Consider the following 26,689-nt stretch of genomic DNA (forward strand, 5'->3'; position numbering starts at 1 on the left):
TGATATACTGTCAAAGCAAGTAGAAAACTCGTATGTGGAATAAAACGGACATAGAAAGAAATAAACAATTGAAGAGCAATAAAGTAAAGATTATGTCCCTCGGGGCATTATGAGATTAATGAGATGATATTTTTAAATCATCTAGTCAATTTAGTGTACTCCAATATAAAAAGATTATTACAGCTCTATTCTTAGTAAATATTATAGGTTAATGTTACTATCCCATTATTTGAAGTCATGTGTTTAACTCTTCCAGGGCATGCTGTGATTGTATTCACGTTCCCTACCCATTTTGAAGTGAATGGAATTTCAGACTTTCCGTATATCCAAAAATTTATATTTCACTCACCACTTATTAAATTGTACTGAGTACATAGCATTTGTTTTGTCAACTATAAATTGCGAGTAGTATTATTTGACATCAGAAGGTAACACTGAGTACATAGCATTTGTTTTGTCAACTATAAATTGCGTGTAATATTTTTTTGACATCAGAAGGTAACAGTGATATCATAAGTTATCAGTAAGAGGCACTATCCCGTGTTGATCGTTTATTATAAGTGCGTTCCCAACTGCGTACCCATATCTTGGGGCAGAGTTACATAATGCGTAGCTAACCAGACATGACCAATGTCTATAGAATTCTATTCTATAAACATTGGACATAAGAAGACCCAATCTGGTGACGTCATCAATATTAGTGATACGATACACATTTATCCTACTGTCCCGAAGGAGAATTTTATTCGATATTCTGTTACAAATATGAAACATGAACGAATATCAAATGTAGAATTTTCTCGTACTTTTTCAAGTGGGGTTTAAACTCGCTGTTACAATGTGATCCAAGGTAACTATGAAATGTATCTTAAATCCCTTTCGCCCACAAAGGACGTACCTGTACGTTTTTGCAAAACACTATTATTTACATGTTTTTGCATATTTTTGATAACTTTTTGAGAAACTTCAGGCATTTTCCAAAAGAATGAGACCAACCTGGCCTCTCTAAGACAAAAATTAAGGCTGTTAGAGCAATTTCAAATAAATATATGGCAAAATGTGCTCGAAATTTAACCTTACCTTGGGGGATATAGGTAACTTTAAGTAACCACGGAATAACGGTAAAATTTGTTCTTATTTGCATCACATTTTACTGTATAATCAGTATCCTGAATTTCTATATCAAGTTAACTTTTTTTTATTTTCTGTTATTTCGTAAAGCTCAGATCGTACGTTTTAATCAAATAACAAAATTACTTAACAACTCGGGCACAGTTTAAATATTAATTATTAACGCTGAAAACATTTAATTTCCAAGGTAGAATTTCCTTGTTTATCAGTAAACTTCCTTCTCTCAATGTTCTATTATTCTTAAAAACAGATTCCTTCCATTTGTATAAGGCAAATAACTTGCAAATTAATTACTACTACTACTACTACTACTACTACTACTACTACTACTACTACTACTACTACTACTACTACTACTACTACTATTATTATTATTATTATTATTATTATTATTATTATTATTATTATCATCGTATATGTTGTTTTTCTTACTCGCAGAGTTTCTGAGCAAATCTGTCACGAAAAGCTATGATGTAGGTTTTGGCTTAATTGCTGTCACTGTAAAGCGTGTGTGTGAATATGTAAGAAAAATTGTGGAGTGTGAGTGCTTTAAAAGTAATACGAAAATGAACAAGCATATGCTACTAAAAGTTGGGAGGTGTAAAGTTCTACTTTAGTTACCCAAATATATATTTTCCATTTTCTTTGATAACATTTTCTTTGATAACATTTTCTATGTCAACTTGACAAAAGATGGTAAACGGTAAGATTTTTTTCCCCGTTGCAATATTCTCTTTGTGATGTCTGTATAAGAATGCTTTTCCCACAAATATCATAAATCCTAACTTTTCACTAACTTGTTTTTTTTTTTATACACTTGATGTCTGCATTTGTTTTAAAATTAATTTCGGGAGTGTAGGCAGATTATTTACCGTTAAATTGGACGACGAATGTTAGGTTTAACCTGTTACAAAGCAGATATGATGGCGGTATTTTTAATCGCTTACACTCCTGAATTTTGTTCCATGTTGCATGATATAAATTAATCTTAAGTGTATTACTTGTGGTAAATTGTTCATATATTGTTATATGTTGCCCCTATTCTTTCGTAATATTTTAGAACCTAAGTATTGTAAGTGAGTCCTTTTTACGTAATAAAAATTTTATCAAACATTTGTCATATTTTTAAATGTATGTTATAGACTTGATGGGGTTTTCTACAGTAATCTGTTTCTTAAATACATGTTTGTTGTTTCCCTTCACCTTAATCTTAAAACAGAATACATTTCATCATATTTTTAGAAGACTTTTTTTCTAAACATTAAGAATATACCCGAAGAAGTACAATATATGTTCTACTTTGTGGGTACTATTTTTATCCACCTTTTTTAGTAATTTGTTTTTTCATTCCAATATTTTTTTTCCAGTTAACTGCTTTTTCAGATACGTCTCTGTTTTGTATTTTAGCAATTTTTAGAGATTTCATTGACCTAATTTCTTACTATTTCTATATTAATTTTATGGGTTTTGATTGACGTCTAACCTATGATTTTTTTAATATGCACTTTTATAGATTTCCACCACCACTTTCACTTTTAAAATATGGATGTATATTATATGACCTTGCAATTTTTTATTTTTTATTTTTTTACCCTTTGAATTTTATGATATATTTGTGTAACTTTTTTTTATAGTTACGATGGTTATTGAAGGTACATTTATTGACACTTTTAATAACACTGAAAGTAGAATTCTAATTGGTTTTTCCTTTCATATTTTGGCCATTTTGATATTTTCATTTTAGGGTATAGTTAGTCTTATGTATCAATTGAAGGTTCTTTAGTATACTTTTCCCTTCGTTAATCCCCTGTCAGATGTTGTGCCGATTCTCCCCAGAACACTATATGTTCCCTAATACTTCTTGAACGAACGTCTTCGTATTAACTGCAAAAATTTACAACTTCCCAATAGTTTACTACAGTATATCGATGCTTCACAGTAAGAAAGCTTTTGGCCACAAATCCTCGAAATCTCTCTTATTTTATTTTAATTTACGTAAGTGCTATCTTGTGTATCCCTAGTTTTGTTTGTTATTTACTTTCTTGCAATTGAATTTGTGTCTCATTCTTTTGTCATATCGAAGCCAAATCATTGCAAGTTCTACATGCAGTTACGTGTAAGGCTTCTCTGGGTGCTAATTATACTTCTCAGTATTTTAATAGTTTCTTACTCTTTAAGTAAACTTTTTTATATGTATTTAGGAATTTTTCACCTCTGTCATCTACAGAAAAAAAAAATCTTGATTTTTTTTTCTTACCCAAAATATAGATTCATTAATATCTTGTAAAGATAGCTAAGTTTAGGATGAAATTCAATATTGTCTTAAGAAAAAATTAGCAGTTATGCCTTACATTAGGCAATCAGGTATCTAACTCCATCTACACGATACATTTTGAGGGAATGATCTTAAATAGCAAAGGGTTTAGTCAACGACACCTGTTATTCCAGACAAAAATCCAATTTTTAACTCAAATGAATCTTGCCATAGGACGGAGCCATTTAAGAAAAAAGAAATAGATTAAAGATTTAGTGATCTTCATTACCTGCGTATAATGACCTTTCCATTGCTCTTCCTCCTCTACCCCGCCCCCCTGCCACGTGAACCCCCAACAGTAAGAACGGTGCACCGCCCTTGAGAAGAGCCGCCAGTATCGACTCCCTGGTCGACAACTCGTCGACCATCAACAACAACAACAACATCACCGCCGTCAAACCGGGGAACTTCGGCATGACGAAGTCGAATGGGCATCTGAGGTCGTACTTGCCCGTCTCGCCTGCCCTGATCAAGAGGCCGAGCTTCAAGTTCGAGAAGAACCAAGCTACTCCAGGTAAGTTACGGTCTCTTGTTTATTATAAAGTTCGATCTTAAGGGAGGGTCGCTTTGGTGGGGTGGGGGAGGGAGGGGGGAAGTTCATGTGGTTTAAACTGCTTGGCGTTGTTCAATTATTTTGATAAAGTAAGGAGAGGTTCCTCATTACCAATAATCTTGGCAACGAACACACACACATTATATATATATATATATATATATATATATATATATATATATATATATATATATATATATATATATATCTAAATATATGTTATATATATATATATATATATATATATATATATATATGTATATATAAATACACACACACACACACATATATATATATATATATATATATATATATATATATATATATATATATATATATGTATGTATGCACCTTTAAAATTTGACTATAAATTCTATGTAAGTAACACGATCTTTCAAATATTCTTCCAAAAAGAAAATTAATGAAACTGATAATCATAATTATAAATAAAAAGAACATTAAATTCTGCTTTACATTCCAAAAAGTTAATTGTTGATTGTAAAACCTTATTATCTTCTTAAAACCGCATTGTATTTATTTTAAAAACCGCATTGTGTATTTTTTTTTAAACCGCATTGTATTTTCTTTTAAAACCGCATCGTATTTTTTTTTTTTTTTTAAACCGCATTATATTTTTATCAAACTAAAATGTACGGAAACAAGCTATTCTGTATTCGCTTAGATATGATGTAAAATGCTTACCATATTACGCTGCTGATTATTAGGCAAAGAAAATTTGTGACTATTTTGAAGTTTTCCTTTCTCTCAACTCCCTTTCATGGCGTCATTGTCAGGTTATTTGAAAGGGGTCTGTCTTAATTGACAGAAGATCCGCTTAAAACTTTCGTATTTTTCTTTACCAACTTCAAATTATTCCATGATCGTAATTGGGAATGCAGCAATTAACAGAAAATTCGTTCGCTGATGCGTTATTTCAGTGAACAGATCTTTTAGATTTTTATTGTAAATTCGGGGCAAGTGCATGAAAATTTAATCCAGGAATACATTCAGTTGCAGAAATTTTCATAAAAGAAAGTTTTATTGCAAATTTTAAATTATGATATTAGCAGGTAGTTTCTATGACTTTTTCAAGAAATTATGTTGTCTTTATTTTTATTGTAAATTCGGGGCAAGCGCATGAAACTTTAATTCATGAATATGTCCAATGTAGGAATTTTCACAAAAAAAAAAAAAAAAAAAATATTGCAAATTTCAAATAGTGATTATTAGCAGGTAGTTTCTATGAGTGTCTTAAGAAATCATGTTGTCAATGATAAATGTCTTACTAAGTTTGGTAACATCATTGAAAGTGTTAAGTCATTCTTCGGGTATTTTCCCCATTACACAGACGGATTATTATTATTATTATTATTATTATTATTATTATTATTACTTGCCAAGCTACAACCCTATTTGGAAAAGCAGGATGCTAGAAGCCCAGAGGCCCCAACATGTAAAATAGCCCAGTGAGGAAAGGAAACAAGGAAAAAATATTTTAAGAACAGTAACAACATTAAAATAAACAATTCCATATAAACTAAAAAAGTCTAACAAGAGGAAGAGAAATTATATGAAGTGTACCCTCAGGCAAGAGAACTAACCCAAGACAGAGGCTATGGCACTACCCAAAACTAGAGAATATTAAGGTGAATATAGGAACTTCAATCAGTTATAATTGACTAAACTTAACAGATTGTAAAAAATAAATAATATTAAACATTGAATGATGCGTGGCTTTCGAAATTACATCACATCCCTGTTACATAAAACAGACATGAAGACATTGGTAGAGGTAGAGGAGAAGAGTCAATTTTTTTTTATTAATTAAGCTTTTAAAGAGAAGCAGATTACCACCCAAAATCCCCTCTGTTATATTATTATTATTATTATTATTATTATTATTATTACTTGCTAAGCTACACCTTTTTTTTAAAAAGCAGTATGCTATAAGCCCAAGGGTTCCAACAAGGAAAATAGTCAAGTGAGGAAAGGAAATAAGGAAACAGATAGATTAGTGTGCCTGGGTGTACCTTGAAGCAAGAGAGATCTCGCCCAAGAGAGTGGAATACCATGAGACAGAGGCTATGACACTACCCAAGACTAGAGAACAATGGTTCAATTTTGAAGTGTTCTTTTCCTAGATGAGGTGCTCACCATAGCTAGAGAACCTCTTCTGCCATTACCAAGTGGAAAGTAGCCACTGAACAACTACATTATGACTTAGCTATATAATTAAAACAACCCCACTGTAATCATAGAGAAGCTAGATCACTAATGCAAAGTCTCTGAACCCTCTTACTATTTCTTGTATCTTGATCCATCATAGCCAGAAACTTGAGTAACTGAGATCCATCATAGCCAGACACTTGAGTATCTGAGATCTATTATAGCCAGAAACTTGATTATCTGAGATCCAGCATAGCCAGACACTTGAGTATCTGAGATGTATCATAGCCAGAAACTTGAGTAACTGAGATCCATCATAGCCAGACACTTGAGTATCTGAGATCTATTATAGCCAGAAACTTGATTATCTAAGATCCAACATAACTAGAAACTTGAGTAGCTAAGATCCAGCATAGCTAGAGACTTGAGTATCTGAGATCCATCAACGCCAGAAACTTGAGTATCAGAGATGCAACATAGCCAGAAACTCGAATATCTGATATCCAACATTGCCTTCTAGAAACTTGAGTAGCTAAGATCCAACATAGCCAGAAACTTGAGCATCTGAGATCTAACATAGCCAGAAAGTTGAGTGTAAGATCCAACATAGCCAGAAACTTGAGTCCGAGATTCAACATAGCCAGAAAATTGAGACCGAGATTCAACATAGCGAGAGAATATCGGAGATCCAACATAGTCGGAAACTTGAGAGTCTTAGATTTAACATAGCCAGAAACTTGAGTCTGAGATCTAACATAGCCATAAACTTGATTATTTGAGATCCATTTTAGCCAGAAACGAATTTTATTTTTAAGTGGCGTTTTTTTCAGTCTGAGGCCTATGGTTTAGTGTACCTAGATTTCGAATACTCATGTTCATAACCAGTCAGGTTGTCCCTCTTTTTATAAAGTTGGCCTTATGGCAAGATGTACTCTCACTCCTTTTAGTCAGTTATGGTTTGCGTACGATACTCAGGTACACTATTCTATCTTTCCTTTCCTCGCTGGGCAATCTTCCCTGTTGGAGCCCTTGGGCTTATAGCATCCCGTTTTTCCAACTATGGTGGTCGCTTTGCTAGTAATAATAATAATAATAATAATAATAATAATAATAATAATAATAATGATGATGATGATGATGATGATGATATAAAACATGACAGCTAGAATATTCAAAATCATGCTGTTTAGTAGAGAGACGTATCAGGGACGGGTAGATTTACAATCAAAGATGCCCAAAGTGTTTTGACTTTACACATGGCACTTTGGAATTTCATCGACAATGTATCCCTTTTGGATTAGAGCATTTTAACACGCCTATCCATGACCATTATTGGCGCAAGTCCACTAGCAACGTAATTAATAGCCTATTGATTTTGTAGATTAAGTGCTGCTGCCATTATCAACCCTGTGTATAAGGATGCTGAACTAAACTCCTATTACATCATCGAGAGAAGTAATGCGGAGGTTACCCATTCATGGGTATCTATTCATCCTCGGCACCTTAACGCTGAATGGCCTCCCTTGCCCCAGCGATGAACCATTTGGTCCAAATTCCTTGAGTCATATAATTTGGCTGCATATAATGACGTCAATGTTTGTTATTATTGTCTGCTCCATGCCGCTAATTCATCTGCTGGCCGCTATCTTAAAAACTTATTTGACTATAAATATAGTTTTGAATCGAGGGGAATTCCCACCTTGAGGTCCCAAAATATGGAAACCATGGATAAAATTTCAATTTTTTTTATTACTTGGACGACAGTGGGACATGCTGTATGTCTAAATAGTAAATCAACCTGACATTTTGAAGTTATTTATGAATTTAAAACTATCTCCTATGGGGTTTGAAACCTAGTTAGTATGGATATAACTAGAGTTCCTATATAAAACAAAAGGTACTCTAGATATAACACTACCTCTTTTGCATCGTCTGATCAGGACTTAAATTCCCAGGCAGTAATTTTAGTCATCTGTAAATGTTTTAAACGTTAAAGATGCAGTCTGACCAAAGATCTGGCTGTAATTTTAGTCTTCTGGAAGAGTGAGTCCCAAAACAATATGCGTATAGGTATTCCTCCACACACGCAGTCAATGTGAGGAATTTAGTTTACAGAGAAACATGGTTAGGAAACAAATATAATGCAAAATCGTCATTGAAGATTTTGCATTATATAAACTAGATCTTCAACGAAGATCTACTTTATTCAGAGCGTCGTTTAATTTTGAGAGACTCCACTTGTTGACTTTACATACGGCTGAAGAATTATTCATTTAGCCGTCGTACCAGCAAATCAAGATTTGCATACTGTCATTTCAGTACAATAATCTTAGAACAAATTATAAAATTATAAAGGCAAAGACATCGATACCGGAATTATTTCTAAAATGACAAATCACGTTTTGAAGTTCACTCTTTATTACCTACTTTGGAGTTCAGATTTTCCCGTGGAACTTGCTATCTTCTACCTTTTAAAGGTTTAAAGGTCGCTCATGAATGACAAAGTCAAGGGACAGTGACATTGTCCTATCAAGCAGGACAGTGCCCTAGAGACTGACCAAATATACATATGATCAGCGCCCAAGCCCCCGCTCCACCCAAGCTAGGACGAAGGAGGGACAGGCAATGGGTACCAATGACTCATCAGATTGACCTATAGGCTCCCCCAAACCCCCCATTTTAGCTCAGATGGTGAGGTTGCAGCGACCAAAGGAACTAACGAGTTTGAGCGGGACTCGAACCCCAATCTGGCAATCGCCAGGCCAAGGCCAATAGAATTCTATTGGCCTTGTCACCAGGCAAGGCCGCTACCACCCGGCCAACACAACTTTAGATCACTACAAGTGTCGAATTCGGAAATTGCCTTTACCGTCATTGTACGGAGGCTATTTAAATTTTTATTTTACAAATTTAGGTTTGTTTGTTTATGTAAATCATTAATCAAAATAATTTTTACCATCCTTATTGCCGAAAGTAGTAGCATAACAACAACTCTTATGAGCTTGCCTTAGAAGTTTAGTTTTTGAATGTGGTCAGTTTATGGATTGGTGACTGTTACTGGATACTTAAAAAACTCAATCAATATATAAATTAATTAACGTAATTGCTGGTGCCATCTCATACCAAGAGAGAAAATGGTGATGTATGCCAAAAAAAAAAATGGAAGCCATCGTTACTGTTTTCACGTATAATAGAACTATGCGAACATAACAGGCAACAAATGAAGACCCCTCCCTCTCTCTCTCTCTCTCCTCTCTCTCTCTCTCTCTCTCTCTCTCTCTCCAAAGATTCCTCAGGCCCCTCCTGTTATTGCTTAATCAATTGAAGCACTTCCTTCGTTCAATAAGTCGAGCGAATCAATTTCGCCAATCTGTTACCTGGGAAGTTCATATCATGAAATGAGGGACGGAGAGAGAGAGAGAGAGAGAGAGAGAGAGAGAACCATGGTGCATGAGGAAAGGTAAGGAACTAAGAGAGAGAGAGAGAGAGAGAGAGAGAGAGAACCATGGTGCATGAGGAAAGGTTAGAGAGAGAGAGAGAGAGAGAGAGAGAGAGAGAGAGCCATGGTGCATGAGGAAAGGTTAGGAGAGAGAGAGAGAGAGAGAGAGAGAGAGAGAGAGAGGAGGGGGAAAGGGAGATATTAATGAAACATAACAGGATTTTCAGTCCCTTGCTGAGTCCTTTGATTACGGGACCAGTTTGACGTTATCGATTCCTTTAAATATTATCTGTAAAAATAGGAATTAGGCCATTAAAGGATAATGCACCTCTTATCGAAGTCTGTTTAAAGATTAATTGGAGAGAAGTAGAGAGAAATTAGATCGAACGAAATTCCTTGTGTTGTAAAGAACAGAGTTGTTGTTTAAAAGGCAGATATATTTTCTTCATTTTAGAATATGTTTATATGGCAGTTATTTTATCTTTGCATAACTATATTGATATAATACAGTAATATTTTGCATAAATATATTGATATAACACAGTAATATTTTATTTGACATGGTGAAACTGGACTCGAATTTAAAGTTTTTATTAGTGTTTACTAGAAGTAATTTTATTTCAATTTAAGTGTCTGCTACTTCCTTATAAAATTATTATTATTATTATTATTATTATTATTATTATTATTATTATTATTGTGGTTGTTGTTGGTGTTATTATCAAAGATTTATTATATAATGAAAATTACATTTTTTATCAGTTTTCTTAATTTATTTGTTTTGTTGCTACAAGTATTTCCATTTTAATGGTATAATGATAGAGTATATAAAAATACTTGTAGTAGGTCTCAAACATCCTGAGAGAGAGAGAGAGAGAGAGGAGAGAGAGAGAGGAGAGAGAGAGAGAGAGAGAGAGAGAGAGAGAGATTGTATCTGTAAAGCCCTATGATGGGAGATATTGATTATATCAGATTAACGAAATATTGATATCCTTCTAGGGGTCACATCAGAGAAGGGTGTATTACTTGACCGTTTATTTAGCTTCCATGAATTCATTAACTATCAGTTTATCGGTTCTTTAAACATTATCGTTATTATCATAAGAAATCATAAAAATCGAATTCTCTAATTGTTAGTTTGCAAGAATGATAATATCGTTTTTTTTTTTTCTTATAAAAAAATTGCATTGACAAGGCTTTATAAATTTTCTGCCACCGAATTTCTATTCTCAGTTAATGAATATTTTTTTTTTTACAATATTGTTATCACCTATGAATCATGCAAAAATAAAAATTCTATTTTTTTTTTTTTTTTTGCATTCACAAGGCTTTTTAAAATTTTTCTGCGAATGAATTCTTATTTTCAGTTACTGAATATTGTTTTTTTTTTTACAATATAGTTATCACCTATGAATCATGCAAAAATATTTTTTTTTCCCATTCACATGGCTTTTTAAATTTTTCTGCCACGGAATTTTTATTCTCAGTCAATGAATATTCTATCTTTTACAAATATCATTATCATCAAGGAATCATACAAAACATTTTTTTTCCTAACATTCAATTTGTTAATTTGCAAGTATTTTTTTTTTTCACCATTCACACAGGGCTATTTAAATTTTTTCTACCACTGAATTTTTATTTTCAGTCATTGATTACTTGTAACACGAATGTAGTATGCCATAATATATAAACAAATTGTAAATTTACGCCAGAGGTTAACACCTAATCGACTTTGATACCCCATTGTATAACGCTAATTGTGATCCGTGTCCGTATTTAATAGACCTGTTACTTTAGAATCTCAAACTCCATGTTTACATGACGTTGGAGTCCAACACCTGTTGAAACATTGTATTCTCTCTCTCTCTCTACTCACTCCTCTCCTCCTCTCTCTCTCTCTTCTCTCTACTCTCATCTCTCTCCTCTCTCTCTCTCTCTCATGGCTGTGGTTGATAAAAGCTACAGTAATCTCTCTCTCTCTCTCATGGCTGTGGTTGATAAATGCTACAGTAATCTCTCTCTCTCTCTCCTCTCTCTCTCTCTTTCTCTCTCTCTCTCTCTCTCTCTCTCATGGCTGTGGTTGATAAAAGCTACAGTAAACTCTCTCTCTACTTCTCTCTCTCTCTCTCTCTCTCTCTCTCAATATGGTTGTGGTTAATAAAAGGTACAATCTAATCTGGTTGATAAAGCTACACAGTAGATTCATAAAGCTGCTAAAACATTTTTCGTTATTAGGCAATGAAAATCAAATGACGTTGGAGTCCGAATACCATGTAGAAACATTAATGTTTTTTTTGTTTTTTGTCTCTCCTCTCTCTCTCTCTCTCTCTCTCTCTCTCTCTCTCTCTCTCTCTCTCGCTCACATATTAGTGGTTGATAAAAGCTACAATCTAATCTGGTTGATAAAACTACACGGTAGATTCATAAAACTGCTAAAACATTTTTCGTTTTTAGGCAATGAAAATCAAATGACATTGGAGTCCGAATGCCTTTTGGAAAATTGATGTTTTTTTTTTGTCTCTCTCCTCTCTCTCTCTCTCTCTCTCTCTCTCTCCTCTCTCATCTCTCTCTCTCTCTCCTCTCTCTCTCTCTCTCATGGCTGTGGTTGAGAAAAGCTACAGTCTAATCTGGTTGGTAGAGCTACACAGTAGATTCATATAGCTGCTAAAACATTTTTCGTTATTAGGCAATGAAAATCAAATGACGTTGGAGTCCGAACACCTGTTGAAACAATGTATTTTTTTCTTTTGTTCTCTCTCTCTCTCTCTCTCCTCTCCTCTCTCTCTCTCTCTCTCTCTCTCTCTCTCTCTCTCTCTCTCTCATATTTGTGGTTGATAAAAGCTACAATCTAATCTGGTTGATAAAACTACACGGTAGATTCATAAAGCTGCTAAAACATTTTTCGTTTTTAGGCGATGAAAATAAAATAGGACATCAGATCTTGGAAAAGGAATAGACCCTATTTTAGGTGGTAGAATTATATCCATAAAGAGCTCTGATTCGTAGAGGTCATGCTTCAAAATGAAAGTTAATATATCATACAAAAAAAACCTTTCTAATACAACTCAGAAACATTCTGTATATAGTAAGTTACGTCAAAATTGTACTTTTGGTGTAGTACTTAATTTGTTTAAACCAGATGTTTCCGTATCACCTTCCGAAGGAAGAAACAATCCTTTAAGCTCGTGTGTTTGACCATAAGCAAAATAACAAGACACTCCTCATATGCCCAAACTGTTTTTCCTGAAGCTTCGGTTCTCTGAAATTGAGAATCTTCTACTTAAACATACAGTTATGTATTTGTACTGTAGACTCAAATAGCATTTTCAATTTAAAATTTATTTGATCAAATTTTAACTGGTATTTTTTCGTACGTCAATTAAGGTATGTTTTTGCACATGTAGAAATGAAATGCTGCATCTGTGAGTATATGTGGGAGTTGTGGCTCTTGTCTTTCCGAACACCGTCCAGTTTCTATAACTCCAATTTCAAAAGTTTATGAACGGCTATGGACAAACGTGTGAATTCCTTTATTGATAGTAATCAGCTGTTCCTTGTTTTCTTTGTTTGGTTTTGAAAGGTTCTGATCACGAAGTTCGTATGATTTGTCAGAATTTATTGCTTCTTTTGCGCTTATTAATCATGATACCTTTAGAGTTATGGTGGCCTAATTTGCCTGGTGATCGCCAGAATGGGGTTAGAGTCTCGCTCAAGCTCGTTAGTTCCTTTGGTCGCAGCAACCTCAGCATCCTTGTGAGCTAAGGATGGGGGTTTTTGGGGAGCCTATAGGTCAATCTGCTGAGTCATCAGCAGTCATTGCCTAGCCCTCCTGGTCTTAGCTTGGGTGGAGAAGGGGCTTGGGCGCTGATCATATTTATAAAAGGTCAGTCTTTATGGCATTGTCCTGGTTGATGGGGCATGTCAGTGTCCCTTGCCTCTGCCATTCATACGTGACCTTTAAACCTTGTTTTCAAACTTGAAATGATATGATATTGGGAAGCATTTTTGTAAGTGCTAATTAATTTTAACTAATGCAAAGAGTAGTTCCTAATGGTTGCCGTAGTGAATCCAGGACTTAGTTTCACAAGGTAGTGTTCTTGGTCCCATCAAAATTTATATGAAATACTGACAAAAGAAGTTTGGCTCGAAACATAGGTTTGGCATTTAATCAGATAATATTTCTTTGTTTACCGCCGATCTCATCACGTTAAGTGTAGACCTGTGGTTTACTGAAGCTCCCAAGTGACATGTTTGGTACAAATTACAGGGGATGAAGTTTAACCCAAATAAAACTCAAAGTATGATTTAATAGATACACCAAACTCAGGTATTTTTTTATTAAATGCAAGCAAATCCTTCAGAATTTTGGTTGTCATTCGTGATTGTAAAAAATTACTTTTGAGGAATCTATACTGTCTATATATTTTTCAGTTGTATACGAAATAAGTATACAGAGACAAGGTCCTTGAAGATATCCAGAGATATGTCTATTTGAAAGGTTCATGAGTAATATAAATGCATTTTATTGAGCAACTTCATGGATAAGTTGAGAAAAAAATATATATTTGCATGGATCGAAATCTGTGTCAAAAGATGGTTTGGACACGGATAGGTAATGAGGGTGCATTAATGAAAAAAAAAAAAGTTGATTTAAAGGAAGATAAGCAAAGAACCCCCTTGAGGAGTCACTAGTAGCACATTAATCGTATTACATATTCATAAAATGTTTGATTGATTCTGTACTGGTTTTAAATCTCGAAGAATTGGTTTACGATAGCTTTTTGACCATGTAGCTTTATTTTTTGTTCACTCTGTTTACTTAGTATAGTGAGTTTTCCTTATTATGTTTCTCCTCGACATTTACTGAGAAACTCAAGATATTTTGTTATTGTTCTAATTTGAATTTTCATGTGGTTGATGATTTGTAACCAAGTTATTTTGTATTTTCTTCTATAAATGGCGTGTGGCGCGCGCCTTTTTAATTGATTTTATCTTTATACATATATTAATTACCGAGGATCATGTCGATAGAAATTTTACAAAATATATATGCATGTGTTCACGTACACTCACATGTATATCTATTTGTCCTGTAAGGATGTTTAGGAGCCTGACGTCTTATGGAGAGTATTTTAATCTTAATGGAATGAAAAAAGGCTCTTTATGTAGCCTATATTGTCATTTCCTCATGCCATCGCCCAGTCATTTATCGTTAACGGGATCAATACTTCCTTGAGCTCAGAACGGGAAGGGGTCAGCCGCCCAATCGAATCAGTTCCTTGGCGAGCGTTGCCGTAGTCTAAACAGATCAGTGGCCTCTGCTTTTGAGATCAGATTTCAGTTTTTCGGGGACTGTTCTTGCATACTGGATTTAGGCATAGAGAATGAGACACATATTAAGGATAATAGGATAAATTAGTTACATAATTCTTGTATAATATCATCGGCCTCTCGCCACCTGGCTAACCATTACAAAAGCTTTGAATACCCAAAACATAATCCGTGTTATATCTTGGCACATTATTTGTTGAATCTATGGATTAAGATCTATTGTCCTCCTTTAGCCTCCAGGAATATTTTGGAGTAATCTTTTTTCCATAGAATTTTTGCAGTAAATTTAAGGGATGCCAGTTAGCTGGAGAAAAGTTGTTGGAAGCCTTAAGTACGCCTCCAGAGGAAACCGTTTCATTATTGAACAAAGGACTGGTCTGGACGCCATGATTACAAGTAACATCAGAAATTTCCTCTGCCCTGCTAACGTTGGGGCCTGTGAGACTGGTGCCGCTGACTGTATGTTAATTTCATTTTACGCCGTCATCCTGATAGCTGTTGTCATCGTTTTCGGCATTCGTTATCAGCAGAGGCTGCGCTCCTCAGCCAGAGCGGATGGACATTCTTTGGGACGAAGTGAACTGAGAAGAGCAACTTTTGGCTTCCCTGCTGTCTTTTTGTGCACATAGATGGTTACATTTGACATTTTGATTTCTGATTGTCAAGGCTTGACGTTTTCCAAGTAGCTGGAGATTAATTCCGTTAAAACAATATTTAGTTCTTTAACCGTATCCTACACTAAGTTAAAATGAATACGTATCAAATGACCGAATATAGGCTAATGAACCGCATAGACCCCAGTGAGTTCGCCATGGAGTCTGAAGGGGAGGACGGCGAGAGAACGGAGGTGCAGTTTCTTTTCCTTAGGGGGACTGTTCAACGAAGCCCTGCTGCTGGTGGTACTCCTCTTAAATTTCCTACTTTGCGTGGCAGCCATGTGGAGCCTCACTCACACGGCTCTTGATCTCATCCTTACTAATCCATACCATCCTCCGCATCCTACTTCTCTTGGACGCCATATTAATGGTCCAGGATCCGGAGGTCCTAATGCCCAAATTATCTCTCACCCATCTCCTACCCATTTCTTTCTTTTATCATTATCCTTTTATTCGGATTATTTTTTGTATTTACTTTTCCAATAGTTTGATTTTATGAAAATGGGAGAGGATAGCGTTTATGATTTGGTCACCAGTGTTTATTTGCATTCTGTCCGCCCGATGGCATTGAGTTACCGTGAAATTATCAGTTTATGGGCCCTTGCTGAAATGTTTAAAACTTCTCGTTATGTAGCTTAGATTCAATAAGGGAATGTAGCTGCTTTTATTCACCTTTGATTCTTATTATTCCTTCCTATACTTTATACTTGACTGCCCTTCTTCCCTTTCGTCATCTTATTTTTATTGTGCTGTATATTACCTCCATTCTCTCAAGAGGCTCATAATAACCAAGCTAGTTTAAAACGTTAATCTACACTCCTTTGCAGCTTTACACTACCTGAATTAGGTAAGTTTTCACAAGATGAGATCAATCTATTATTCTGAGTATTACATTAAAGTTCATCTATTCCTTATTCTTATGTTTCTCATCCTGTTTCTCTTCCTGTTATTTTTTTTTTATCTATCATGCATAATATTTAATATTGCCCATATTTACTGCATTGTGATCTCGTTTGAGTAATGTAAGTTTACTGCAATTATTTTATAAGTCACGTTTATAGTGATAAGCATACTCCGTTGCTCTGTGACGTCTGGAACGTCAAACTATTCATATCCCTTTTTTTTTTTTAAAGTGAGGCAGATCGGAATTACTTGGTATGCGGATTTTTACCGACCCATCGGGCCAGTCTCAACATAACCCATGAATTATCCTTCTATAATTACTTTCTACTTCATTTTGTTTTTTCAGTTTTTACTTTATTATCTAGCATTGTATACGAAATCCCTTGCTAAAAATGGTACTTGACAAGATTAACAATATCAGAAGTTAATTTAGTAAGGAGATCATCAACAACCAATACTGTTGGACTAATGTGAAGGGTTTCATTTCTTGCTTTTCAATATTGGTGGTAGCGTTTTTTTTTCCCTTTTTCTTTTTTAGGCTTTTTTTTTTTTTTATTTAGTCATGGTATCATCCCGATAACGTAATCATATGGGAGGAAAAATATAGATTAAAAAATGAAAAGGTAAATCAGATATCAATATCAGAGCTATAAGAACGTGTTGAATTCAAGTTAAGAAATTTCAATCGTGCCGAGTTACCAAAGTAAAAGAACGGGTTCAGTGACCCCGTTGTTCTCTATGGCGGCTGGTCATTTTTTTTTTTTTTTTTTTTTTACAGTTCCAACCTTTTTTTTTTTTTTTTAATTATGGAACATAATTGATGAACAATGAAGCAGGAGTTATAAGTGAAACGTAATAAATGCATTTTCTTGTTTACCGAAAGTTTTCCAAGTATCAATAATAATAATGATAATAATAATAATAATAATAATTATTATTATTATTATTATTATTATTATTATTATTATTATTATTATTATTCACATGAATTGGGTTACATAAAAAACTCTTGAGATTTATCTGCCCAAGATTTATACGAAAATTATTTCGAATCATATCTAACATTTTTTTTTTTTTTTTTTTTTTTTTTTTTTGAGCGTGAACAAGTCTGCTTCCGTGTGTGACTTGATGCAGAACATATCTTCTGAAATTGTAAATTACTATAAACGACGAAAATAGCATTATAACTTCGTTCGGTACCTAAAAATTTTACCATCGGCTTCCTTTAAAAATTTATTATTTCTGCGGTCGAAATGGTTTGTACTTTATCTTCAAAAAGATAGTCGAAATAAAAACCAGGATTATTTTCGTCTTGTTTGCTGAACAAAAATTATTAGAAGCTGTATCGCATAAAACGTAACGTCCCTGACTGGTGAATGCCAGACTGGGGTTCGAGCCTCGCTCAAACTTAGTAGCGTTTATGGTCGCTGCAACCTCACTATCCTTGTGAGCTAAGGATTGGGGTTTGGGGAAGCCTACAGGTATATCAGCCATCAGCAGCCATTGCCTGGTCCTCCTTGGTCCTAGATTGGATGACGAGGGAGCTTTGGTGCCGACCATATGTTTATATGGTCAGTTTCTAGGGCATTGTCCTGCTTGATAGTGCAATGTCACTATCCATTGCCTCTGCCATTCATGAGCGACCTTTAAACCCTTAAAAGGCAAGTATGAAAAATGGGTCGCTTAATCAGAATTCTGATATTTTCATCTTCAGCTGCAAGTTAATTTGTCGTAATAAGACACTTTCCTTTTGATTGAGTGCTTCTCTCTCTCTCTCTCTCTCTCTCTCTCTCTCTCTCTCTCTCTCTCTCTCTTTGTCAAATTTTATTTTGCAAGAAATATTACCAAGTATCTCTCTCTCTCTCTCTCTCTCTCCCCTCTCTCTCTCTCTCTCTCTCTCTCTCTCTCTCTCTCTTTGTCAAATTTTATTTTGCAAGAGATATTACCAAGTCTCTCTCTCTCTCTCTCTCTCTCTCTCTCTCTCTCTCTCATAAGTTATGAAAGCCAGATGTCACCCATAATTAATCGTCTTTAAAAGCTACAAAATGATCCAATATTGTTCGAAATATTGGTATGAAAGATAACTCTTACACTCTCATGTTCTTCAATGTATTAGAGGCGGGTGGAGGGAGAGAGGGAGGGAGGGGTGTAGGGAGAGGCAATCAGAGCAGGGAGCTTTCTTTCTCTCTTTCTCCCTACTTTCTTCCGCCCTTGGGCTACACCAAAATGGACCCTTAAGTCTCTCTCTCTCGCTGATGCTGTTCAGGAATGCATACACCGCTTTTGTATTATGCCTCGATTCTTATCGTTTTAAAACAAGTGAAAAAACGAAAGAAAACCATTAAGATATTTTGAATGGAGTGAGGGCGGTTTTTCGGTTAGTGTAACCGTCTATGAATGACCAAATCCACCGAATTAGCTTATTTAAACTTTATTTAGAAGAAGATTAAAGTTGTTATATATTTTCATTCAAAATTACCCTTTTTTCCCCCATATTCTTCTTACTGTTTATCACTGCTATGGTGTGTCTATGTTTGACTACTCCCGGGGGGAGGGGGGGAGGGGTACTATGGACGTGCAGTGGATGGGGTGGGTATACTTCGGTTGAGGTTTGTGGACTTTTTAAATTCTTCTCTAACGTCGATGTCTGGTATGACGTAATGATGTCGGCAGACGCAATAGCCTTTGCGTACCCTTTGGCGTTCGACGCATTTATAAGATAACATTTACATGGTTGGCGATTACACTTATCCATTTAATGGCTCGGAAATTGAGGAATTGGTAACGCTCGCTTGAATAAAGACGAAAGAAAAAAAAAAGTCGGCGTGGTCAGTGCGTGTCGAGTTGAGCGAGTGGGATGCCTGAAGCGCGACTCTTTCCTATTTTATGTTGCTTTGTTTGTTGGCGTATAGGTTTGCAAGTGACATTAGAATACCTCTCGATGTCTTATCACAGGGTTATCTCGATTAATTAACGTATTTCCGAAAGGGTCTCGCCGTAAAAGTGCCGTTAATAATAGCCGTCATGCCGCGTTTGGCAATGGTAATTTAGCGTAGTGAGAGAGAAGAGAAAAGACTTCACAGTTGTAGTGTAGTCGGTGTACGTTGCGGGAGGAAAGCGGAATGTTCAAGTACTAATTCCAGTGTGTATGTGTGTGCGTGTGTGTGATTCCTTGGGCATTACGCATTGACGAAAAGGAGAACCAATTTGAATTGCTCTCCCGGGTGTGTTCAGTGAAGTCTGCATTATGGAGGCTGGTGCTCTGGAGATAAACAGTCTTTTGCATCAGTTCCTCTTCAAATTTTAGCGAGAGTCGCTTTTCTTATTCGCTTGAAAATCAGGTGCTGGCCGTTGTGCTTAATACGTGGATATGTGGACAAGAATCATTTTAAGATTTCGAAGCAGTGTCGTTCTAAGTTATGCAGAAGAGGTTGTTTGACCTGTTTTTTTTTTCTTTTATGTCTCAACAACAGTAATAGTGTACGTTAATTCATGAGTGCAAATGGCTGCTGAAAATAGCAATGTGACTGTCCCCAAAATCTCTGATTTACTCGGGCCGAGCCGCTGTAGATAGGAGACTTCAACGATGGGTGAAGTAGTGATCATAGCAGCCCGGGTGGGGGTGTGTTTGTGGGACGGCAGGTGTTGGTTGTGATGGGGTTTTGTGTGGGTGTGGGTGTAGTGTGTATATGTGTTTATGTCTGGGGACCTGGAGGCAAAGGGGTGTACCTGGTGTAGGTCCAGAAATTTTTCACCTCCCACTGGATTACCTCCCCCCGATCTCCAGAATCAAGATAAGGTAAGATCTAATGTTTTTTTTTTCTTTTTTTTTGTGTTGCATAACATTAACGTATTTCTGAGTATTTCTAAAGAATGGTTCAGATGAAATGATGTTGTTATTAATATATTCGTGACCAACACAGACCTGTTGCATTATCAATGACAGTCAGCTGGGACCACTGAACCGAGAATGGTGATATTGTGTGAATAACAGGATGGCATATTTGCATAAAAACAGTAGGCATAAATATTTATGTATTGTTGATAAGAAATAATTTTCGTCACAATAACCAATTGACTGTTAGCAACTATTTCCTTGTATACGACAAGGTAATATAATACACTTTGTAGTGATATAACGAAATACAGGTGTCCATTGAATTAAGGCTTAGAACTGTTTATTTCTTGTCTTAGGGTGACTCGAATAGCTCGGGAAAAATCTCCTATATAATAAAGAGTAAGTGTTAACTACATATATATATATATATATATATATATATATATATATATATATAAATACAGTATATATATATATATATATATATATATATATATATATATACATGTATGTGTGTGTGTATGTATGTATGTGTATATTTATATATATATATATATATATATATACATATATATGTATATATATAAATATACACATATATATGTATATATATAAATATACACATATATATGTATATATATAAATATACACATACATATACACACACACACACACACACACACATATATATATATATATATATATATATATATATATATATATATATATATATATATATAGGCCTACTGTATATATCTGTTACGTACAGCTCTCTCCGTCCCTCTGAATGGGGAACAGTGAATAGTTATACCCTGGTGAGAAGAGGATGCGTGAGTGTGCATATCAGTCTAAATATTTAGGCTTCTTTTTAATGGGTTGCATACACTAGTAGTATAATAAAACAAAATCCCTTTTGGGAAAATAACAGGAATAAAGTGAAACTGGCTGGAATACATCACACCAAGAAGGTTAAATGCGTGACACCATACATAATGTCGGTGAGAGGTTCCCCTTTTCATCTTGAATTGGTGGAATCAACACTCGGGAGAAGACTGTATCGTTTAGTAGTTAGTATAACCCTTATTCTCATACTTGTTTCCTTTAAAACTTTGAAGATAGGAACAATGTTGAGTTCTTGAGAGAGGAATAATAGAAAGAGATGGGTTTCACAAATCTGATTCATTTTGACATTGGGAGAAAGGGAGACGCTGTGGCGCGTATCATTCATAAAACCAGGAAGTGACAGTCGCTCTTTAAATATTAAAAGGCCCATCATGAATGGGGGAGGCCAGGGACACTGACAGCGCCCTAGATACTGACCATATATCTATATGATCAGCGCCCAAGTACACTCTCCACCCAAGCTAGGATCAGGGAGGGCCAGGCATTGACTACTGATTACTCGGCAGGTAGACCTTATAGGCTTCCACTAAACTGCATCCTTAGTTCACAAGGATAGAGAGGTTGCAAACACTACAACACACTCCCGAAGCTGAGTAGTACTCGAACTCTCGTCCAGAATAATGGAAATCAGGGACGTATCCAATAGGCCACCTCAATTCTTCCATTAATTCTGCCCGGAGATTGCGAATGCAGTTGGAGTTTTTACAGGTGTGAAAATATGATACACACTAAGCAGGGTCAATTGATTAAGACTGTTCGAATCCCGTTATTTCAACGAGAAGGATTTTGAACCTTAACGATGTGTTCGAACCACCTGTTCTTACTGTGGTGTCTAGATCAGTTAATCCAAGTTACTGTTCTACAAGGATGTAAAGAAATAAGTATGGATTTATTTTAATATAGATACATAATTAAATCGTGTCTTCAGTAAATTCAGTATAATGAAAATTCTCTCTCTCTCTCTCTCTCTCTCTCTCTCTCTCTCTCTCTCTCTCTCTCTCTCTCTCTCTCTCTCTCTCTCTCTCTCTCTCCTCACTTATATATGTAAATATATTTGAGCTTAATAGTTGTTCTACCACCATACGAAAAATGCTAATATAAGATTTATCTCTTATGTAACCAGCGGGAAAAAGGCTTCCAGATAAAGGAAGAACATCAATATGGCAGTTATTCATTTACTCTGTTTATCATTTTATCGTTTATTCATGTACTAAGTTTTTTCATGTAATCATTAGAATACAGTTGTCTATTCTTGGGTTTGTATGTAAAGACTACCCGTTATTCTTAGTATGCCATCCAGTATAGTAGTGATAGGAAATTTACTCTTTCCTATACCAACACCAAGGTTCTCTAGATATTTATTTTTCTTCCTTTTTATTTTTCCTCTATCTTTCAATTTCTAAGAAAATTTTTCTAACCTTTTTTTCTTAATTTTTTTTTTAACTCTATTTGTTCATGTATCGAAAAATATTCTTAATCTTTTCGCCCATATTTGGACCTGTTCGTAAATCGAACACATAGCCACAGTAGTGTTCGGAAGTCTGTTTCTCAGATAATTGTTAGAATGACGTCACGCTCAGGGCACTCGGGTTGGTTAGTTTCAGATATGTCTTGCCTTATGTAAGGCACAGCGCTTGAGATACGTAACCAGATTTAACTAAGGGATTTAGGTATTAAAAATTATGGTGGCTTTTTAAAAATATATCCTCCGTAAATCAAACTTAATTAAAAATTCCTGACCAAGAAATTTTAAGTGATAGTCGAAATCTTCACTGGCATCTTTAATTCATGTTCCCTTTAAAACCAATTAATGATTTATAGAATACTAGTGTACGCGACCCGTCAACATGACGGCTAGATATTTAGATATACATGCACCACCCTCTCGCCTGGGCATGACCACTCCCTCTTCCCGTATCAGAGGGACGGGGGGCGTGAACAGAAAGACACACACACAGATATATATATATATATATATATATATATATATATATATATATATATATATATATATGTGTGTGTGTGTGTGTGTGTGTGTGTCTTTCTGGTCACGTTCCTCGTTCCCCTGATAGGGGAAAGGGAGTAGTCATGCCCAGGTAAGACTTCAAACGATTATATGCGTATAAAGCCTAAAGATTATAATTATTTTTTGATAGTTGATAGCAACGAGGGGTATATGCAATTGTTTTCGACCTCCTTAACTTATAAAAATCGCAATACCTTCAATGTATTCAGGATTCACGTGGTTCACGTGGTTTCCCATAAGATGTATCGTCCAAGTAGTAATGCAAGTCACCTCAAATATCAAGATGAATTGACAGGAATAACTCGAAAAACTGGTCGTTGATAAAAACCGAGAGTCACTTTTGGGGGATGTAAATCGGTAACACGACCTATAAAATATAAGATTGACTGGCCGTGGGAAAACTAAAGAACAGCCAACATAAATTTTTAATAATAACTATATAATAAAAGGCAAGTGTCTGGCTTTTAGAAGAAGGGGAATATAGAACATAGAGGGAGTTCTATTTGTAGGAAAACATCCGAAATAGGTGAGTACTTATGTTACTAGTTTACGCTACCCGTCAAAAATTACGGATAAATATTTAGATAGCATATGCGCACACAGATTCAACCCTTCCCACCCCGTCCCCCATTCCTAATTACAACCGATATCACCAGGATATGACTACTCCACTCCCCCTTACCCGAGGGATAGGGGGAGAACAAGTAGCTATACGTGTGAGTGCCGCTCAGCGTGACTGGAAAAAATATGCATTCATATATATAGGCCTATGCACACACAGATTCAACCCTTCCCACCCCGTCCCCCATTCCTAATTACAACAGGATATGTCTATTCCACTCCCCCCCTACCCGAGGGACAGAGAGAGACCAAGTAGTTATACGTGTGGCATTGCCGCTTAGCGTGACCGGAAAAAATATATATTCATATATATAGGCCTATGCACACAGATTCAACCCTTCCCACCCTGTCCCTCATTCCTAATTACAACAGGATAGGACTACTCCACTCCCCCCTACCCGAGGGACAGGGAGAGACCAAGTAATTATACGTGTGGCAATATCGCTCAGTGTGACCGGAAAAAATATATATTCATATATATAGGCCTATGTACACACAGATTCAACCCTTCCCACCCTGTCCCCCATTCCTAATTACAACAAGATATGACTACTCCACTCCCCCCTACCCGAGGGACAGGGAGAGACCAAGTAGTTACACGTGTGGCAATACCACTCAGCGTGACCGGAAAAAATATTTATTCATATATATAGGCCTATGCACACACATATTCAACCCTTCCCACCCTGTCCCCCATTCCTAATTACAACCGATATCACCAGGATATGACTACTCCACTCCCCCTTACCCGAGGGACCGAAAAAAAATATATATATATATTTACATATAGGCCTATAGCCAGACACTTGCTCTTTATTATAAAGGGGAAGTTAGTGAGAGTACAGAAATGATACATTTTTCCACTGTATTCTTCACATGATTGATTGATTGATTGATTTAGAAGTTTTCTGGCATCCGACATCTAAAGTCATTGACGCCGTCTTCACATGAACCATTTTTGTTCTTTCTTAAAGTATTCATTTGTTTATGAGGATTGTTTGTGGTTGTCGTTTATTAATCAGTTTTCGTATAAAATACAAAGATTAATATTTTAATTGATTTTCTATAATTTTTTTATCTTATTGTGTCCTGTTAATGTTCATTTCGTGGAATTTTCAGAATATTTAATTTGCTTATTGCACGATCTCAAAATATTGAAATTAGCATTGGTTATTTTAACGTTTTTCCATCATTTTAATTGTTATATTTCTATTTCACCTTTCTTATAAAAAAAATTCGATTCTTAAAACAACAATTTTTAGCTCGGATTATTTATTATTATTATAATTATTATTAGCTAAACTACAACCCTAGTTGGCAAAGCAATATGCTATAAGCCCAAGGGCTCCAACAGGGAAAAATAGCCCAGTGAGGAAAGGAAATAAGGAGTAGTGAACAAATAAGATAAATATTTCATAAAACATTAACAACATTTGGTTGAATATATTTCTTCCCAATTATTATAAAATTTTGGAAAGTATTTGCTAAGAATTTTAGTTATTTATATAAATCTTCTTTATTTTTTTTTCTTTTGTCAAATGAGAAAATTTTGCAGTTTATCGTGTTTGTTTGCGTCATTAATTTTTTACTAATTTTGATGAAGATAAACTCATTCTTGATTAATCATTGGAGAATTTTATTTTTCTCTTTTTATTGTTCTTGAACGTTTTCACAAACTTAATGGGTTCGCGAGCTAATTATTTATCATTTACCTTTACAATTTCACTGGACTTTAAATTTTCATTTGCACAATAAATTTATAAAACTCGCCCTTTCTTTATACATTTTCACGAAACACGTTTTTTATCAATTTCATAAGCTATTTGTTTTTGTATTGTTATAATATTTTACTGTTTTCTGTATTATTACAATGTTTTATTTCTTTTTGTATTGTTACAATATTTTACTTCCTTAACTATTTCAATTTTCAACCGGAGCTTTAGCTTTTAAAATTTGTATTCAGAATTAACTATTTTAGTTTTCAACCCGAGCTTTTAAAAGTTGTATTCAGAATTAACTATTTTAATTTTCATCCCGAGCTTTTAAATGTTGTATTCAGAATTAACCATTTTAATTTTCATCCCGAGCTTTTAAAAGTTGTATTCAGAATTATCTATTTTAATTTTCATCCAGAGCTTTTAAAAGTTGTATTCAGAATTATCTAATTTAATTTTCCTCCCGATCTTTTAAAAGTTGTATTCAGAATTAACCATTTTAATTTTCATCCCGAGCTTTTAAAAGTTGTATTCAGAATTATCTATTTTAATTTTCATCCAGAGCTTTTAAAAGTTGTATTCAGAATTATCTAATTTAATTTTCCTCCCGATCTTTTAAAAGTTGTATTCAGAATTAACCATTTTAATTTTCATCCCGAGCTTTTAAAAGTTGTATTCAGAATTATCTATTTTAATTTTCATCCAGAGCTTTTAAAAGTTGTATTCAGAATTAACTATTTCAATTTCCATCCCGAGCTTTTAAAAGTTGTATTCAGAATTAACTATTTTAATTTTCATCCCGAGCTTTTAAAAGTTGTATTCAGAATTAACCATTTTAATTTTCATCCCGAGCTTTTAAAAGTTGTATTCAGAATTATCTATTTTAATTTTCATCCAGAGCTTTTAAAAGTTGTATTCAGAATTAACTATTTTAATTTTCAACCTGAGTTTTTAAAAGTTGTATTCAGAATTATCTATTTTAATTTTCATCTCAAGCTTTTAAAAGTTGTATTCAGAATTAACTATTTTAATTTTCAACCTGAGTTTTTAAAAGTTGTATTCAGAATTATCTATTTTAATTTTCATCTCA

General features: G+C 34.7%; 1 protein-coding gene across 3 annotated transcripts in view; it reads left to right on the plus strand.

The window, feature by feature from the left end:
* The window catches only part of wake (wide awake), a 333,714-nt gene that overhangs the window by 165,414 nt on the left and 141,611 nt on the right, over positions 1-26,689 (plus strand). The window contains exon 4 of one of the 3 annotated variants that reach the window (XM_068392516.1): positions 3,745-3,959. In XM_068392516.1, coding sequence (XP_068248617.1) covers positions 3,745-3,959 — 215 coding nt within the window. Of the gene's footprint in view, positions 1-3,744; positions 3,960-16,396; positions 16,441-19,340; positions 20,296-26,689 lie in introns of those variants that run through there. The other 2 variants (XM_068392519.1, XM_068392518.1) reach the window with 2 other exon arrangements.

Source organism: Palaemon carinicauda, chromosome 18, assembly GCF_036898095.1.
Source record: "Palaemon carinicauda isolate YSFRI2023 chromosome 18, ASM3689809v2, whole genome shotgun sequence".
Lineage (NCBI taxonomy): Eukaryota > Metazoa > Arthropoda > Malacostraca > Decapoda > Palaemonidae > Palaemon > Palaemon carinicauda.